Source organism: Sceloporus occidentalis, unplaced genomic scaffold (genome assembly GCF_023333645.1).
Source record: "Sceloporus occidentalis isolate IW3139 unplaced genomic scaffold, rSceOcc1.0.p SCAF_6, whole genome shotgun sequence".
NCBI lineage: Eukaryota > Metazoa > Chordata > Lepidosauria > Squamata > Phrynosomatidae > Sceloporus > Sceloporus occidentalis.
In genome coordinates, this window is record NW_028316986.1 from 131,778,147 (window position 1) to 131,797,089 (window position 18,943).

Here is an 18,943-nt window from a genome sequence, read left to right on the forward strand (position 1 = left end):
AGTTCCATTGTTCCAAAACAATGAATTGTCTTTAATCAAAATAGACTATTTATCCATCTCTAGTCACAAATCACATGCTCTCAGCAATGGCAAACCTCTGAACAAATCTCACCAAGATAACCTTATGATAAGTTCGCTTTAGATTAGCTATAAATCGGAAATGACTTGAAGGCACACAGTACACACACACACAAAAAAAAAACATGCTCACTGCTGCTGTTATTTGTATATGCCATACGTACTTCCATTTTAGTTAACTATATTCTGTGTATAGTTTTATCATTTTATAACATCTATAATTTTGTCTTCTAAAGTGACTCAGGGAGGTTTTGCCTCAAAAGGTTGTGTAAAAATATTTTACAGTATCAGTAAAAACTCTGAGAGCCAGTGTGAGAGATAGGATTGAAACTGTGAAGAAAGAATGGAAAGAGAAACAGTAGAATTGGAATTTATCCACAGAGTACAGGCCATCAACAATGTGTTGAACAAAGATAATGGTTTCCTGTCACACTACACACATTTCAACACTATCTAAACCACATCCTCATGAAGACACCTTTGACCTGTTCATCACATCACTGTGTTTCCCACACCCATTCATTCTCTTCACCTACAGGCTACAGCTTCTACTGCGTTTGTTAACAAACGACTGATGTTAAAACTTCTTCCATACACAAAGGATTTTATTCTCACACACTAATGGCATATATAGGTCTTCCCCTGGCTTTCCTGTCCAACAGATAATTCTGAGGGAGCAGACTTAAGACTATGAAAGCTCATGCTGCCAGTTTCTTTCTTTCAGTTAGGGGCTGTGCAGACCTCAGCCTGCAGTCGCCTCCATGTTTCCCAGATTGGGACCACAGCAATTGCACGCAGGGTGCAAAAAGGAGACACAAAAAGCAGACTCAGTGATAAGAGTGCCGTGATACTGTGTGCTGTGTGGTGCGGCACGTGGTGGCACACTGGCCTGCGTCTTATGTATGCCACGCCCCGACTCCACCCCCAACCCAGCTTTTCCTGCCGGTCTGCACAGCCCCTTAGTCTCAAAGGTGCTACAAGATCTCTTCACATACTAATTTTATAGACTGACACAGCTATATCTTTGAAGTCTACCACCAAGGAAATCTAGTTAGTCTAAGCATGGGAATAGAGACATCCCATTTTCTCTTTTTTCTACAAGCAAGGAAGGTGTAAGTCCAGGGCTCATCCCCAGAGCTGTAAACTAGTAGTGGACAATTTATGGCCATTTAGTTGCTTTTGGACTACAACTCCCATCAGCCCCCAAAATGTGGCCAATAGTTGTGGGTTATAGGAGTTGTAGCATAACAACATTATGGGTGTGGGTATGAATGTTTGCCATCTTGTGCTAACCTGTGGTTTGATGTAGCCTTCTTCAACCTAGTAGAAAATACCAAATGCATCTGAGGAAGTAGGCTCATGTCTAGGAAAGCTCATGCTCCCAACTTCTCTCTTTCAGTTAGTCTCAAAGGTGCTACAAGATCCCTTTGCATACTGATATTCCATGGCGATGGCTTTGAATTTTGGTACAAAACAGTTATTTTTTACATTTAACTGAGGTGATACTATAAAAATCAGCAGCTGCCAAAGAGCAACACAAGCAGAGAAATTAATGGGAAGAAACACAAAATAGAAAAATTTCTTTATAGGGCATTTGGAACTTACTCAGTGAAGTAATAAAGTATGAAGCAAGAGACGAATAAAGCAAATGTTGAAATGCCTCTGAACCTTGAACCAAGGAATAATGAGATTTGACAGTCTGTTTGTGTAGGAATGAATTTGAGAGAGAAATGATTAATAAAATTATTTTCCTATGAAGTGTGGGACGTCAGTTGTGAAGTGGAGGGAGAGGAGTTTATTAGTCATGTTTGTTTGGTGTTTTGTCTTTTTTTTCTTTCCGTTGTCTTCATGGGATTTTCAGTGGGTTTTTTTTTACTGTAATAATTAAACTGTAATAAAATTTATATTTAAGGAAATAAAATTCTCTGCTTCCCTCAGAAAGATTTTTAAAAACCTGAGATCATCGATAGCTGCTTTTTTCTTCTTCTTTTAGTTTTTCAATAACAAATTGATTCTACATTAGCCAATCAGATTTTGTAAGCACCGCAAAACAGCAAAACAGCATAAACTCATACGCAGATTGAATAATACAATCAGGTTAATGATATAAACATGCAAAATGGGTGTATGATTATCTACAAAGTAGGTCTAACCTATTATTTTATACTTTAATCTTTCAGTGACACAGAAAACTGGTTCTGTGAATGCTCTCCCCTCTACTCTGGGAAATTATGTCAGTTTTCAACCTGTGAAGAGACTCCATGTGGGAATGGAGCAACATGTGTTCCCAAATCCAGCCAAGACACTGTGTGTCTCTGCCCCTATGGAAGAACTGGAATACTTTGTAATGATGGTAAGAGGAATGCAGAACTCTCAACCCTTTGCCTCAGCAGACAGAGACAGCAGGGAAGATGGAAATTTAATGAAGCTGCTTTGCCTCAAAGGGCAACCAAAGCTTTTCCCTGTCATGGAAATTAACTCCATCCACTGCTTGTCTCTATATTCTTCTTTTAAGTCCCTCATTAGTAACCAGCTTTCTTATTACCTGGCAAAGAAAGAATGCATGCTTTAGCATGGTGTAACTGTAATAATTAGCAAAGGGAAACACCCTCCAATCTCATTTTGAACTGGTCTCATTAAACTACATTCATTTGTTGAATGCCTTTTTGGAGCAACATTCAATTTCAAACTCTACTGCAAAGACGCCTCTCCATTTATTTCCAACAACCCAAGCCAAGGGGATTCAAACCCATTTCCTCAGAGTCACAGTCCAATGCCCAACACTACACCACACTGTCTCTCTCTCTTTCTCTCGCTAATCCTGGCTTGGCCATGGAAACCCACTGGATGACCTTGGGGAAGTCACACTCTCAATGGCAAAGACAAACCCCCTCTGAAGAAACTTGCCCCAAAAACCACATTATAGGTTTTTCCTTAAAGTCACAATAATTCAGAAATGACTTGAAGGCACACAACAACAATATATATGTGCTATATATATATATATATATATATATATATATATATATATATAGCGCGCGCACACACACACACACACACACACACAATAAAAGATACATAAAATAAAATTTGATCCACTAGATTTCATTTGTAGAATGTCTCTTTGAAATGATATCAAATGAAATCTAGTGGATCAAATGTTCAAAAAGACATCCTACAAATGTTGATCTATTCGTTCATTGGAACACAGGAGGCCCTCCAGTTTGTGAACTGCCTTTGCCTCTGCTGGCAAAGGCTTCTGAGAGCTGCAACAACTTTCCCATCATGCTCTGGATCCTATTGGAAGTGGGTACCTGTTTGAAATAACATTTTAGTGTCTGTTTGTAATAAATAAATGCTACTATGATCCTGATTAGATTAAGGAGCATCTGTATGTGGCTTCCAGCACTACTACTCAAAAGAATGTTACCACTATTCTATCATTTCTCCTGTAATGGATTTTCTGTGGTTAGGGAGGAAAAGATGGAAGAAACAGTGGGAAAATATGGGAAGCAGTGATATCATTAGTGGGGTGCAGGGGGTATCCACCACACCAGGTGACATCCATCAGAGGGGTAACTGCCAGGGAGACAGTGGTGGTGCCCCTAGCACCCTGAGGACACCTTGTTCTAGTTGTTGGGGGCAGCGGTGGCAATGGAGCTGGTGGCCTGTGCTGAGGTACCTTTGTGCTGTCCTCTGCTGCCTTTGCCTTGCCACAGCTGCTCTTGCTCAGGAGGAGGAGGATCTGCTGTGCGCACTCTCCTCGCCCTGACCAGGTCAACCATGTGTCCCTAAGGATGGCACCTGCTGAGTAACAGCATCCTGGCAAACCAAAAATGTAAAGGGATGGGTATTTTAGTAGTAGTAGTAGTAGCATCAGTGTTTGCATGGGGAGCTTTCCTTTGGCCCAGTGCAAACTTCTATGCATGGAAAAGCCGAGCATTAGCAGTGGGAGGTTGTGACATTGCACATGTGTGGACTCCCCAGTTCCCATGACAGTTGTCCCACATCTTCTGGCTGGTGAGGGTCATAGGGGTCACACCATGAGCTGCACTGGGGTGACACCAACCCTAGGGATGCCATTGATGGGAAGGTTACAAATGGAAGGTGGCAAGGATATCTGGGGGGGCTGTTAAATTCTGTGAATAAAGGAGGGTGGTCGCATTTTAAAAGCTTAATATTGAAGGAGTGCCATTAAACCACATCAAGAAATTGTGGTTCAGTGACACTTTTCTTCCCAAGATTTAAATCACACCAAACAGTCACTTAAGTTAAATTGATGCAGGTCACCAAAAGCTGGTATGCAATGAGGAGGAGGGCAGGAGAAAGAGACCGCCAACTCTCACTCTTAGCTTCTAACCTATCTTTACCTAGCCAAGAAATGTACATCTGGATTGGGCTATTGTTGGCGCTTTCTTTGCCCTCACATAGATTGTTCCCTTTCATTTTGTTTTGTTTTTCAAACAGCTGTTAACATTACATATCCTAGCTTCAGTGGAACAGATGCCTTTGGATATACCTCTTTCCTCGCTTATTCAGCAATTCCAAATATCAGCCTGTACTATGAATTCCATCTGAAATTTCAGCTGTCAAACCACAACTCATCCATAGAAGACAACCTAATATTTTTCACTGGCCAAAAGGGCCAAGGTAAGTTTTTCAGGTAAAGGCATTGAAAATCATACAGAAGGAGAGGGGGAGTAAAAAGATACGATGTTAGTCACAGGCCTGCATTTTGTCAAAGAGTTGTTGATGTGTTGTCCTTTGTTGAGGTAGCGTCGAGGAATATCTATGTAGGCAGGCCCCTCCTCCTTCTGGCCATGTGGCTCTGGAAACAAAATTTTCCAAAGTCCAGGAGATAAAATTTGAATTCTATTATCAGTACAAAAAAGTACTTCCTCTGAGATCCAAGATGTCTTCATGGACAAAATTCCATTTGCAATACAAAAACATACTTCCTGCGAGATCCAAGATATCACCTTGGACAAGATGGAGACATCTTGGCTCTCAGAGCAAGTATTATTTTTGTTTGTTTGTTTGTTGTCTTGCTAATAGAATTCAAATGTATCTCCTGGACTTTGGAATGCTTTATTGCATCGTGCAGTGTTTGCATTTTGGTTAGTTGAATAAAGGTATCACTGTTTTCTTGATTTTGGATGTTATTGTACTGTGGAGAGAGGGATTGTACTAGGAAGAGATTGTACTATCCAGATACTATTCTTCCTACATGTTGGCCTCCCTCTGCAAATCAGGCTCCATCCAGCATGATAAACATCTGTTTGCTCAGCAGCATGGGACACCATTTTTGTGGTGGGAAGATGTGAGACATAATGCTGGATCTCCCAAACAGGGTAATCTATCTGGCTTGCAGACACACCACATCCACTTTCTTCTCATACAGTCAGCCCTTCTTATACACAATTTTTTTACACACAGATTCAAGCATCCACAGTTTGAAAATGTTCAAAAAAAGTATAAATTTCAAATATCAAACCTTGAGTTTCCATTTTTTATAAGGGACACCATTTTGCTATGTCATTATATTTAATGGGACTTGAGCATCCACAGATTTTGTTATCCACAGGGGATCTTGGAACCAACCCCAGCGTATAACAAGAGTCCACTGTATATGAATCCAAACACTCTAACATACACACATACATATTTTCATATAGTGTCATGCAAAGATTAAAATGTGGTTGTGAGGGGTATTTTGATTGTATGGACAAACAGAATCCAAATACTTCTTGATGAAAAGACTGAACAGCCACCAGAGGGCACCAGAACATTAGAAAGATTTTAAATGTTCAGTGAGGCCAGTTTTCTTTGCACAGGGTGGTTTCAAATAGAATATAAACAGGTCAAATACTCTTTTTTAAAAAGAGTACATGCGTGCGGTCCTGTGATTCTCATTCATAATTAAATATTCTTTTTAAAAATAGACTCAAGCAAAAGAATCTCTGAGGATTCCTATCGAACGAAAAAAACAAAGAGGTCTCTTTACACAATAGTAATATTTTTCTTAATTTTATTGGACTATTTTTAGTTAGAAAGCTGTGTCTCAGTTCCATTAAATATAATTACTTTAAATATCATCATACTTTCAGACCATTTGTGAAAATTTAGGTCTTCGAGAGGCATCTTTTCAGAAACTCCTCTTGAGCTCTCTCATATTTTAAATTTACTAAGCTGCCCCTAATGTTTAGCATAATGAGTGGTCCAACAAGCTCTTGAGGAGGATCATGCCTACTTTACATGTCTGGATACATTCAGGATATTGTACTGAATTGGAATTTGGACTGGAGAAGGTTATTAGGGCCATAAATATTGCTAGTAATGCCTCTAGCAATGCTGGCACCTTTAATGCCCTTAGCAAATTTGACAAGTACCCCTTTTTTCATGGAAACTATAAGTGACATGTGTCTGTCATAAATAATTATTAGAGGCTCAGGGAAGGCAATGGCAAAGCTCCTCTGAACAAATCTTGCCAAGAAAAGCCCATAATCGGTTTTCCTTAGGATCACCATAAGTCAGAAATGATTTGAAGTCATAGAACAACTATGATGATAAATTCTTTTTCTCAGACCAACCCAAAGGCACAAATTCAATCATGATGGCTTTCAAAGCCTACTGGCTTCTTCATACATAAGGCAATGATTTTTTTTTAAAAAAAGGCATTTAGGGAAATTGAGGTGTTACAGAGGAAGGGTTTGAACAAGAAAAAAAGCTGCTGAGGGACAAAAAGAATCTTTCCACATTTGAAGTTACAAAGTACTGTATGGACATGCACACACAACATTTAACTTTATTTCTATCCAGTGTGAAGCCCCTTTATATGAAGAGTGCAGTTGGCCCCTTGAGAAGTCTCCACCATCAAGTCTGGGTGGGCAATTGTGGTAGGCTAGGGAGCCACATGAGACTTTGGAGGGCCACACACTCCAGGGGTGCCCCTTGTAAAAAAAAAAAAGTCAAACATAGGGCTCTCCGAGGCCATTTTAGAGAAAACGAGTGTGGTATAGTAGTTTACGTGTTAGAGTACAGTGCTGGAGACCAGGTTCAGCTTCCCACTCAGCCATGAAAATCCATTGGGCAACTTTGGGCAAGTCACATTTTCTCAGCCTCAGAGGATGATAAAGGCAAACCTTCTATAAACAAGATAACCCTGTGATAGGTACATCTTAGGATCACCATAAATCAGAAATGACTTGAAGGCACCCAACAACACCAAAAGTCACTTTAGACCCAGGAAAGTCCCTTTTTTAACAACAGGAAGTGAGTGGAAGTCAGTTGCTGTTTTATTTTTATGTATTTATTTAAAAATATCTTTCCTGAGTCTAAAATGATGGAGATGAAGTGGCAAAACTGCCTAGAGGGCATTTGGTGGCCAAAAAAGATCTTTTGTATTTTTTTGACCCTGAAGGGCTGTGGAGAGCACAAAAATAGCCCTTAGTATCCCATGGCAAGGTATACCATGTAAGGCCCTTGGTAAGGGATGCAATGGTTCAACGGTGAAGATGCTGACTCTGGCAATTACAAGATTGGCAGGTCAAGTGCCAGGTGCCACCTGACAGAGTGAGCTCCCATCACTAGTCCCAGCTTCTGCCAACTTAGCAATTTGAAAGCAAGAAAAAGTGTAGGTAAATAATAGGTACCACTTTAGTGGGCAGGTAACAGTGTTCTGTGCAGTCATGCTGGCCACATGATCACAGACTTGTCTTTGACAATGATGGCTCTTCAGCTTAGAAACAGAGATGAGCACTGCCTCCTACAGTCAGACACGACTTGACAACCTTATCAAAGGGGAAACCTTTACCTTTAACCCATGCAGCCTGTGAGCCACACTTTCATCACCACAGTAGTAAAATATAACAGAAGACGTTAAGCTGGATTGTTTTGCTTGGTAGTGAAGGAAATTAACTCTTCTAAGTCAAAGTGACACAAAATGCACTTCAGTGAGTTTAGCATTCCCCTCTACAGTGGAAACGTTCAGTATATTCAAATGAAATAAAAGAATGTAGCTGTGTTAACCATTTTTTAAAAAATGCATATTGTGGTGATGCCTTTGTTGGACCAACCAAGGTGCAAAATTTACCAGACTCTGCATTGAATAAAGTTCAACTCTGGAAAAGTGTGGATAGGACTGCAACTGTAGAGACAAATTGCTGAGCTTGAATCTCTATAAGCTAATGCCATTTTGGAATGATAGCTTCCTCTGTTTGGAAATCTAGAGCAATGGGTTTTGGTTGTCTTCTGGAGCGTTTATGCTATGCCTCTACCTATGTTTAATTTATAAATGTTTAAATGAAGTCGTATATATCAAAACATCTAGTGGGAGGGGGGGGAGAGTCCAAGCAAGATTACATAAGGAGGTGGTTCTATAGGTATTTTGTATTACTCTTAAATGCCTCAGTCACTCTATCAATATCTACTTTAGGACTCAATGGTGATGACTTCCTTGTGCTTGGCTTGCGTAATGGCAGTGTGGTCTACATCTACAACCTGGGATCTGGAACAGCTACTATTATAAGTGAGCCATTAGATCTGATGCATCATATTCATATGGTCAGTCTGGGAAGATCTCTTCAAGATGGCTGGATGAAGGTAACAATTACTTTGGAAGAACTTACAGGAACTATTCTTTATAAGACTGATTGAAGCATAATGGGTCGCTTACAACTCACTATCTAAGAGCCTAACCTTCCTCACAGTCTTGTTGTGAATATAAAATGCAAAGGATTAAGAGGCATTTTGGACTTGCAGGAAAGGCAAGGAATAAATTAATAGACCTATTACAGTAGTCCCTTGCCTTATGCGGGGCAATTCCAGACCTTCCCGCGTAAGGTGAATTCCGCCTATGCTCAAGGCTCATTCATTTGAATGGGGCTCATGCGCAGCAGCATGGGAGCATGAGGGGTGCCACAGGCGCACGCCCCATTCATTTTAATGGGACGCACCACCCCTTGTGCCCTGTGCGCTCCGCGTGGCTTGAGCATGTACGCTCAAGTCCGCGTAAAGCTCGCCAACGTATAACGCGGGCACACAGTATTATTTATTTTTCATTATATTTAATTATATCCCATCTTTTTCTCAATGTAGATTTAAGCTGGCTTACAGCAGTTAAAATTAGCATAGGTCAGAAACAGACAGGCTAAAAGGAGCAGCTTCTGGCTGCTTCAGAGGCATGGTATGCAGATGACGCATGGCCCCAGATTGGCTGGAAGCTGCTCTGAGGCCATTTAAGGCGGTCTGAAGCCACTGGCAAAAGGAGTGGAAAAAACTGCTTGTGCCAGCAGCTCATTTGGGATTGCAGCAGTGGTCCACTCTGAGAGAGGGCCATCCAGTCACTGCAGTCCCCAGTCGATCGGGGTCTGATTGTAGTTGAGCATCCAGAGGCTGCTCCAAGCCACCAATCTGCTTCACCCCACAGTTAAAAGTCCACACCAAAAGACTCACTTGTCTGGTTTACATGGTATTGAGGGTACAGTGTAAATCAGTAGTAGGCTACTTGTGTGGCTTTGCAAGTATTGCTGGACTCCCTGGTGGGATTTAAAGTCCATCCCCATCTGCAGCTGAAAATACTTCATTCTGAACCCAAATGGCTGACAAACTCTGGTTTTCAAAAGTGTCTCCATCTCTGTCACCATCTCCATCTTCCATGTTGATTACAAGCTGCTATTGACATTTTAGGGAGCTCTGAAAGATATGAAAGTGCTATAGTCAAGGGGAAAAGAATATAAAAACACTTTGCTACATTTGCACAAACCTAGAAGTCCTTCGAATCACCTTGATTTGAAAATGAAGTGAATTAAGATTGCAGTATAAAGTATCTTTGGCGAGCTTTTCTCCCACAACCTCATTTTTAATTTGTATTCCTTTCTTTTCCATTGGGAAACATGTGGGAACATAGCAGCGTGAAAGCCCTATGGATAACATATTTTTCTTTGTTTGATCACTTGCTTGCATGCCTAAAAGGTGGACAACCAAGAAAATAAGACGATTACATCTCCAGGAAAGCTGGTTGGCCTCAATGTCTTCAGTCAGTTTTACATAGGTGGTTACATTGAATACATTCCAGAACTCTTGCCATATGGATCCATTTTTAAAAATGGGTTTCAAGGTAAGTAACAATGGCTGGTATTCTATAGTGCAGTTACAGATTCATAACTTAGAGTTATGAATCCATAACTACTCCATATTCACTAAGACCACATATTTTTATGTTGAGCCAGCATGGCATAGTGGTTTGAGTGTTGGACTATGACTCTGGGGACCAAAGTTTGACTCCTAGCTTGGCCATGAAACTCACTGGGTGACCTTGGGCAAGTCACATGCTCTCAGCCTCCTGGGAAGGCAGTGGCAAGCCGCTGCACAAATCTTGCCAAGAAAACCCCATGACAGGTTTGCCTTAGGGCCATCATAAACTGGAAACAACCTGAAGGCACACAACAACAAGGCTATTATTATTATTATTATTATTATTATTATTATTATTATTATCATTATCATCATCATTTATTTATAGAGCGCTGTAAAGTTTGCACAGTGCTTTACATAGTAAGGGTTAAAAAAGAATATGACCATAAGACTATGCAGCTGCTGACTGTTAGGATATGCTTGAGGGAGCACATTACCTAGTTATACCTATATAACTAAGGATCTGGTGTATAGTATCAGTGTGTATTATTTGCATCATATTTGCATACAAAATCACTTTTGTTCATAGACCCTTTTTTTAGAGGTAGCATGTGTTTTTTAGATCAGGCAGAATGGGCTCTTGGGCATGCTGTCAGCTATATGAGAGGCAGTGCTCCCAGTTCAAAGTGTCATTCAAGCAAGATTCACATGACAAACTGTTTACTTCAATTTCTTGTATTCACCCATATCTAACCCACATCCTCATGTGAAAGGATCATAAGGCAGCTTTCTGCCAAATGAGAAAAATAATATCAAACAAAGAAAGGGCTCAAACAACAATAATCTAGAAGAATTAATAAACATATAGCACATATAGGGCTATTAATATGCATAAAACAATGCATAAAATTCTAACCTTCAAAATAACAATGCAGAAGTCTGCCAATACCCTCTGAAATAAAGCCATCTTTGCTTAGTGACACTAACAGTGAGGGAAAGGTTATGTGTCCCCTGGGAAAGTGACCCAAAGTTTTGGTTCCACCATGGAAAAGGCCCTGTCCTGGATAATTCTGCACCAATTCATAACCAAAAGCAAGCAAGACCTCTGAAGCATATCTCAATATAAAGGTGCCCTTCTATGGGGAAATAAGGTTCTTCATATGACATCAGAGCAGATCAAAAGCATCCCAACCCCTGAGAAGCCTTTGAGTTGGTAGAAATGCTCTCCAGTCCATTAGTAGTGGGTTGAACAGAAACAATGGTTCCCTGGCACACTACACTAGCTAACCCCCCACCCACCCCTGGCTTATCAGGGCTGTCTTGACCATCCTCCCAGGTGGTGCTGTGATTAAATGCCCATACTGCAGCCACAGCATTCTGAATCAAATCCCAGAGGCTCCAGGTTGACTCAACCTTCCATCCTTTTGTAGTTCAGTAAAAGGAATACCCAGCTTGTTGTGGGCAATTAGCTTACAGATTGTAAACTGCTTAGAGAGTGTTGAGTTCACTACTAAGTGGTATAGAAATTAAAATGCTGATGCTATTGCTCCCCCATTTTTCCTAGTTTGGGTCACAAGGTGGCTTACAGCAGTTAAAATAGTATACAAGGGAATCTTGTAGCACCTTTGAGACTGAGTGAAAGAAGTTGTAGCATGAACTTTCATAGACTTGGTCTACTTCTTCAGAAATGCAGAGAGGATCAAGTCTATGAAAGCTAATGCTAAAACATCTTTCACTCAGTATCAAAGATGCTTCAAGATGCCTTTGTATACTGATATTCCAGACTAACTTGGCTATGTCTCTGAATTCTATCCCCAGTTAAAACAAACATATTGAAAAATTCACATCATACAAAAGTCAAAAAGCACTTAAAACCATTGTAAAATTAAAATCAGTTTAAAACAAACCATTAAAAGGGTACAGATTTGCAGTGCAATTCTAAATATATCAGGAGTCAAAACTAACAAAAGTTCAGTGCATTTTCTTCCACATACCTGTGCTAAGTATTGTTGACCCTGATAGGCTCTTTCTGGTCCTGATGCAAATACGTCTTCTGACTGTGGGCATTTTCATATGGAAGATTCCTCACTACAGAAACTGGAAAGCACCTGGCAGCTACTCTATTTCTCTTGTTAAGAGATTGTTTTCTCTTCAGTGGATTTTTCATGGTAAGGAAAAGGATGGAAGAAACAGTGGTGAAACAAGTGGCAGGAAGCCGAATGAGGCTGGATGATAGCAATAGTAATAAAGGCCTCATTTGAAACCAACCCTTATTAAAATAACAGCAGGAATGAGGAAGGCAAGCCCATCCAAATCAGGCTATGCATGATAGAACTGGGAACTAGTTACTGGCCCCTATAAAAATGTATCTCTAATGGGAGAACTGCCTTTCTTTCTGGAGAACAAAAAAGCTCTATTGCCCAATCACCACTTGGATTTAATATAAATCAGAAAAAGGAAAGGCACTTAGGAGCTGGTCCTGAGTGTTCATTAACATGCATGAATATCTACTGTGCAGAGTGTTGATTTTTGTATTTGGACAGTGTGCAGGTACCCATTAACCCAACTGTCAGCTCTAGCATCACGTTATTTGGCAAAGCAATCCTATCATGGTTTCTTTGGACCCTGCTGTGTTCTCCTCTGGGTGTGTTTATACATTGTTGGGCCCCATTTCCTTGGCAAACAAATACCAGTTTTGGGAACGGAAATTCCTTTTATTTTTATCCTATATTAGCAGATCATCAGACAGGGTGAGCATAAAATATGAAGAGTAAAAGCAATAAATGAATGCTCTGTATCTGTACAACTTGTGACACACATACATATTCTGTTGAAGTCAGATATGCCACAGTGCTTGCTGAGGAGCCTGAAAAGTTGTTGTTTTTTTTTGGCTGGGGTTCAGGGATTTGTAGTATAAAAAGAGCTCTATTTTGACATGCCAAAGTCTTGCAGGGAAAAGTAATATCAGAAAATACTTAAAAGTCAAGGGAGGGGGGGAAACAGCATTTGGGAAAGCAACACACACAGTTGTCAGGCCATTCCTACATTTACCATGCTATTCCAGTATGACAAAAGAGTATTGTACAAGACATTTTGAACCCAGATTGAGATACCTAAAATCCACTGTTTTCCTTCAGTTCTGAAGATGGTATATGTGTACGAACTGTGTCTTCCTTCTTTTTAAAAAACACACATCAAGGATTAACTTAATTAAGATTATAGTTGGAGGAATACAACTTCTATACACAGCTGTTTGGTTTTTGCAGCAATAGTACTTGTCAGTTCAGTTTTTCTTGACATCTTAGGAAACAGCTATAACCAGAAAATAAAGTCAGAGCTTGGGTACTATTTTTTGCCTCCTACGTATTCCTTACGTAAATTTTTAGGTAAATAAATGAAACATGGCCTAGCAAGGCCATGTTTAATAATGCTTTACATGGCTTTGCCACAATGGTGAAAAGAAGCAAATGCTTCATATTTTCTTTTGGTACCGTGTTGTAAGCCAGTGGTGGACAGAGGACGTATTAGGATCTACAGGGATATCTGGCTGCTTTCCAGATATGGATGGGAAAACATCCTATCATGGGTTGATTCCCTTCAACACTATGAAGGCAAGAAATAGACTTAGAGGGAGCCACCGCAATCCCTCAGTCTAGTTCTTGTCTCAGTTCTGTGTATGCTGTGTTTTTCTTTTCTGTTTTCCCCCGCTCGTTCCTTTGCTTTATTTTAAAGACTTTAGTCTCTCTTCTATTTTTCTTATATTTATAGTCTGTTTTCTTATACCTTGGCACTGCCTATAAAAACAACAATGTTCTTTCCAAACTCTTCTTGTTATCTTTTATTTTTGAGTTGCAAGTCAGTGGTGGACAGAGCAGATTTGAATTTACAGATATATCTTCTGCTGATTTTCAGAAAATCTCTGAGGGTTTCCAACTGCCAGTACTTCAGCAAGAACACAGAAAGATAGCTCTAGCAAATTGCATATTTCTCAACCTCAGTGTTCTTCCCCTTTAAACTAGGATCAATAATTGGCTGTCTTTAATCTTCTGCTCCAGTTTCAGTGTGTTTTGTTATGGCCCTTCACAGGTAGCTGTGTATATATGCCAGTGTACATTGTTCAGAGGAAATAGAAGGTCATTAACTCCACCTCCTGAACCACCAGTTTGTGGCTGACTATGAGTGGTAGCCTTTGGCATTCTAGTAACCAAAAAGAAAAACAAACCAGATCCTACAAGTGGAAAGATGCCTACCCCTATCATGACTGTTTCTTTTAAGTGCTTAACCCTTCTTTTTCTTTCTTTTCAGGGTGCATTTTTGATATTCAGGTTCGCACAGCAGGGGCTCAGCAGTTTAAAGCACTAGGGATTCCAGAAGGCCATCCCAATGCTGGTCGCAATGTAGGACAGTGCGAAGAGTCTCCGTGCCAACTGATAAAATGCAGAAATGGAGGAACTTGTGTGGAAAGTGGCTCTACCTTATAGTAAGTATTAAAAGGTTGCAGTCAGCCACTGCATGAGAATGAATGCATTACTTGCTGTCTTACACTGTGGTCTTCAAAAATGTTAGGTCATTTGTAAACAGATGGATGTCCATGTATTAATATCTATAGTAGCATTGTACAAAGTGTGGTTCCATGGCTGCATGTCACCTTCTAAGCCTGTTTTGGCAGACCCCAAACCCTAGATTCTCCTAGATTGCTCTTTTCTGGCCCAAAGAATGTGTACACGTTCTCCTGGAAGCCCTCATTTTTTCTTTGCTTGTCTGTTTGGGAGAATTGTTAGCAATCTATATGATTGCTAGAAGATTGTGGCTTGTTTTATAAGCCACACACATAATTAACTCCCTCCTAAGTATATGCCACAACAACTGTAATCTCTGACTGGGAATAGAGTCATGCTGGAGTAGTACAGCAAAGTAGAGGCATCAAAGCTGTGGAATACCTCTGCCTGCTATATTAAAGGGAGGGGCGAAGAATCAGTGGACCTCCTAGGGTGTTGTTCACCATTAGGAAAGTCATCAGTTTCACACTCCAACTTGAAAGAGTTCTTGCTGGAAAGAGTAGATTCTGCTGAGTTGGGTAACCCAGCTTCCTGCTCAATATACTCCTAGCTAGCTCTTGCCACTCAATAGTCCCAATTCGCACTGGAGAGATGAACCTTCTCCAGGGTTTGCTATGAAGTGTAAAGAAATTATTCATGTTGCTGAACCCTAAGATAGGTTTTGGCACTTTGGATAAGTCCTTCCAAGTTCAGATGAAGATCTAGAATAGATTCTCGATGGTATCAGAGCCACCAAGTGCCATGGCCTTAAGCTACTATTTCTCTTCTCTTGTGACCCCTGTGATGGTTAATTAGCCCAATCCCCAGAGATTGCCTATGGCGGGATACAGACGGGCAAAAAGGGGTGTATTCATGACGTCATGAAGGTAGAGCCTTCAGACGGGCCTTACCTGAATGCCGCCATGAACACGCCCCCCGCACACCCCAAGCGGGAAGAGGCGGCATTAAAAAGGTGCTGCTTTTCTCCGCTTCTTTTCCGTTTGATGCACAGCTGCGCAGCTCTGTCTGTAAGCTGCTGCACCGGTACATCAGAATTGCTATGCCGCTAATTTAAGTTGCCCATTTAAAAGCTCCGTGTCTGCTGCGTCGCATAATGAGTCGGGGTCCTGGAACATGCGCAGTTTGCAGTCAGGCTTTAATTGCAGCGTCAGCTGCCATGCAGGTGTGGAAGCTGCAGCACAGCTGCAGCGCATTTTAAGACTCGTAACCCTAACCCTAACCCTAACCCTAACCCTAGAGCAACATGTACGCATGCGCTGCTTGGAAAGTTTGGACTTTAAAGTGAGCCCCTACACACATTTCTGTGCCATTTTCACCTAACAATAAAAACCGCTAAAACTGTAAATATTTACATATGTACAAGGGAGGTGATGGGGGATGGCAGGGGGACAGCGGTGGCAGCGGAGACAGCTGTGGCTGTGCATTGCAGATTCAGCAAGAGCGCGGGGACCAAAGGAGAGGAGGCATCCATGATGCTGGTGACACTGGCAACGTGCAAGCGGACAAGGATGCCAACACCAGCTGATCACCAGCTGGCAGGAGGCCACCTTTGTTCTTGGGCAGAGCAGGGAAAAAAGTTTTAAAGGGGCTTGGGCACTTTAAATGTGCCCATAGGCTTTCTGCCGCCACTGCTTAGCGCTGCAGCTGCGCAGCTGCGCATCCGCCAGCCGGCAAAGGAAAAAAAAAAGCCCCGTTTTTGGCCGCCCGTGAGGAAGCTGCCTCTCTCTTTGCAGCGTCCTCCGAGGCGGCGGTTTGGAAACTCCGGGTCTGAAACGGCTCCAGGTGAGGCGTCTTCACTGCCCCCCATGTGGAAGCCCCATACACCTGAGCCACGCCCCCGGGGCGGGCGGTCTGGAGGCTCCATATTCAGCAGAATACACCTCCAAGACATCTTCCCCTGCCCGTTTGTATCCCGCCTGTTGCCTCTTTCCAAATGTGGGTAGCATTTCACATTCCCAGGAGTACAGCATCCATCTCTGTCTTCCTTCTGCCCTATTAAAAGCTCTGTTCCTCTGAGAATCCCTGTTTGTTTTCTGACATCATTTTAAGCACCTAGAAATAATTTTTTCCTGAGATTTTTGCACTGTTTGAAATAATGCTTCACAATGAAAGAACCACCATTCTGATCTTATGTGCTGTGTATCTAAATGGCAGAGCCTGTTGCTATAGGGACCTAAGTAGGTACATTGTACACCATTTTCTGTTGGTTTTTTTTTAAAAGATAAACTTAATATCAACTCTACATTCTCTAGATAGGGATAAACGCACTGTAACCAATGTGTTTTAATGTGTTTTCAGTTATCTCAATAATTTGTTCATAGCATCAGCCACCCTTGCTGTAAAAAATGAAGGGGGGGGTCATTGTGCAGTATTTGCCTTTTCAGTATTAAACAGGTGAAAGTAATATCATCAGAATCTGTTTAGTGATTTCTTTAAACCATTAAGAAACAAATGCATTGTTATCAGGTGAGATGATGCCTCAACTTAGATGTGAGAGTAAAGCATAAAGCCAAATAATTTTAAATAGAGCTTATCACTTGGGCAAATAAGATGGCTGACCTCTTCCAGCTTCAGTTCGGGATCCAGGATGTCCCCGGATGGAAACTCCCCAACTTCAAAAAAGTGCTGGCTGAGAGAGGCTTTGACCCAGGAGGCATCTTGGCAGCGGCATGCTGCCTAGATTAGCGGCAATTTAGCTATGATAACATATGGGGGCATCCTGGATCCAGAATTGAAGAGGTAAGCCATCTTATTTGCCCGGGCAATAAGTTCGACAAGACAGTACAGCTCTGTTACAGTTGGCCCTTCTTATACACAGATTTTTTTATACACGGATTCAAGCATACATGGTTTGAAAATGTTCAAAAAAAGTATAAATTTCAAATATCAAACCTTGATTTTCCATTTTTTATAAGGGACACCATTTTGCTAAATATAATATGCATTATATTTAATGGGACTTGAACATACAAAGATTTTGTTATACATGGGGGATCTTGGACCCAAACCCCAGTGTATAACAAAGGTCCACATAACAAGTGAAATGAAACATATTGTGATTCAAACATTGCTTGCACACCACAAGGCACAATTTCCAGATCAACCTTCATAGGTATCCCTCTGGCAGGATGCTAATTCCAGTGCTTGGCATTTACCTTTTGGAATATAAGTCCTTGAATCCTACAGCAAACATAATCAGAATCCCCCATATCAGATGGAGGATTGTAGGAGTTGCAATCTCCAAAAATAACTTTGCTAACCTTTGTCTGAAACTGCACTACACTGCAGAAATAATCCAGGTTGACACAATTTTATTGTCATTGTTCAGTGGGATTTGTAGTTTTGTGAGATATTTAGCCTTCTCTAAACTATTAACTCCAGAATTCCACAGGATAGAGCCATGACAGTCAAAGAAATGTCAAACAGCATTAATTCTGCAGTGGGGCAGCAGCCTCAGTCTAACAAAGAGCAGAGCTCTTCAGGGCAGTGATTCTCAATGTTTGGCCTTCCTTATATTTTGGATTTCAGCTCAAAGAAGCTAATGGTCAGGGATATGGGAGCTGCAGGGTGTATTTTATTTTTACTCTCACAATCATATTATTTAGTGTCTTTATTGTTTTATATTAGTGGTATTTTAAATTGTTGTTGTTAACTGCCCTCAAGTCGACTTTGACCTCTGGTGACGCTGTGAATGAGAGATCCCTATCTCAATAACCTGGCTCAGTTTCCGCAGACTGAAGACCGTGTCCTCTTTGATTCTATCCATTTGGTGTCTTTCTCTCTTTCTGCTGCCCACTATCTTTCCAAGCATTATTATCTTTTTTAATGAGTTGTGTCTTCTCATGCTGTGGCCAAAGTAGGACAGTGTCAACTTAGTCATCTTGGTTTCTAGGGGAAGTTCAGATCTGATTTACTCTTGTAGTACCCATTTGTTTGTCCTTTTAGCCGTTTATGGTATCTGCATAACTCTTCTCCGGCAGCACATCTCAAATGAGTTGATTTTCTTTCTATCAGCTTTCCTCACTGTCAAGCTCTTACACTCATACATGGCGATGGAAAATACAATGACATGAACATTCCTAACTTTAGTGTTCAGTGATATATCTTTGCACTTTAGGATCTTGTCTAGTTCTTTCATAGCTGCTCTTCCTAGTCCTAGTCTTCTCCTGACT

General features: G+C 41.0%; 1 protein-coding gene across 1 annotated transcript in view; it reads left to right on the forward strand.

Moving 5' to 3' along the window:
• Nucleotides 1–18,943, forward strand: part of EYS (EGF-like photoreceptor maintenance factor) — a 670,725-nt gene that overhangs the window by 625,019 nt on the left and 26,763 nt on the right. The window contains exons 23-27 of the mRNA XM_089530993.1: nucleotides 2,259–2,431; nucleotides 4,546–4,728; nucleotides 8,513–8,679; nucleotides 10,051–10,195; nucleotides 14,518–14,692. Of these exons, the coding sequence (XP_089387119.1) occupies nucleotides 2,259–2,431; nucleotides 4,546–4,728; nucleotides 8,513–8,679; nucleotides 10,051–10,195; nucleotides 14,518–14,692 (843 nt within the window). The remainder of the gene's footprint in view (nucleotides 1–2,258; nucleotides 2,432–4,545; nucleotides 4,729–8,512; nucleotides 8,680–10,050; nucleotides 10,196–14,517; nucleotides 14,693–18,943) is intronic.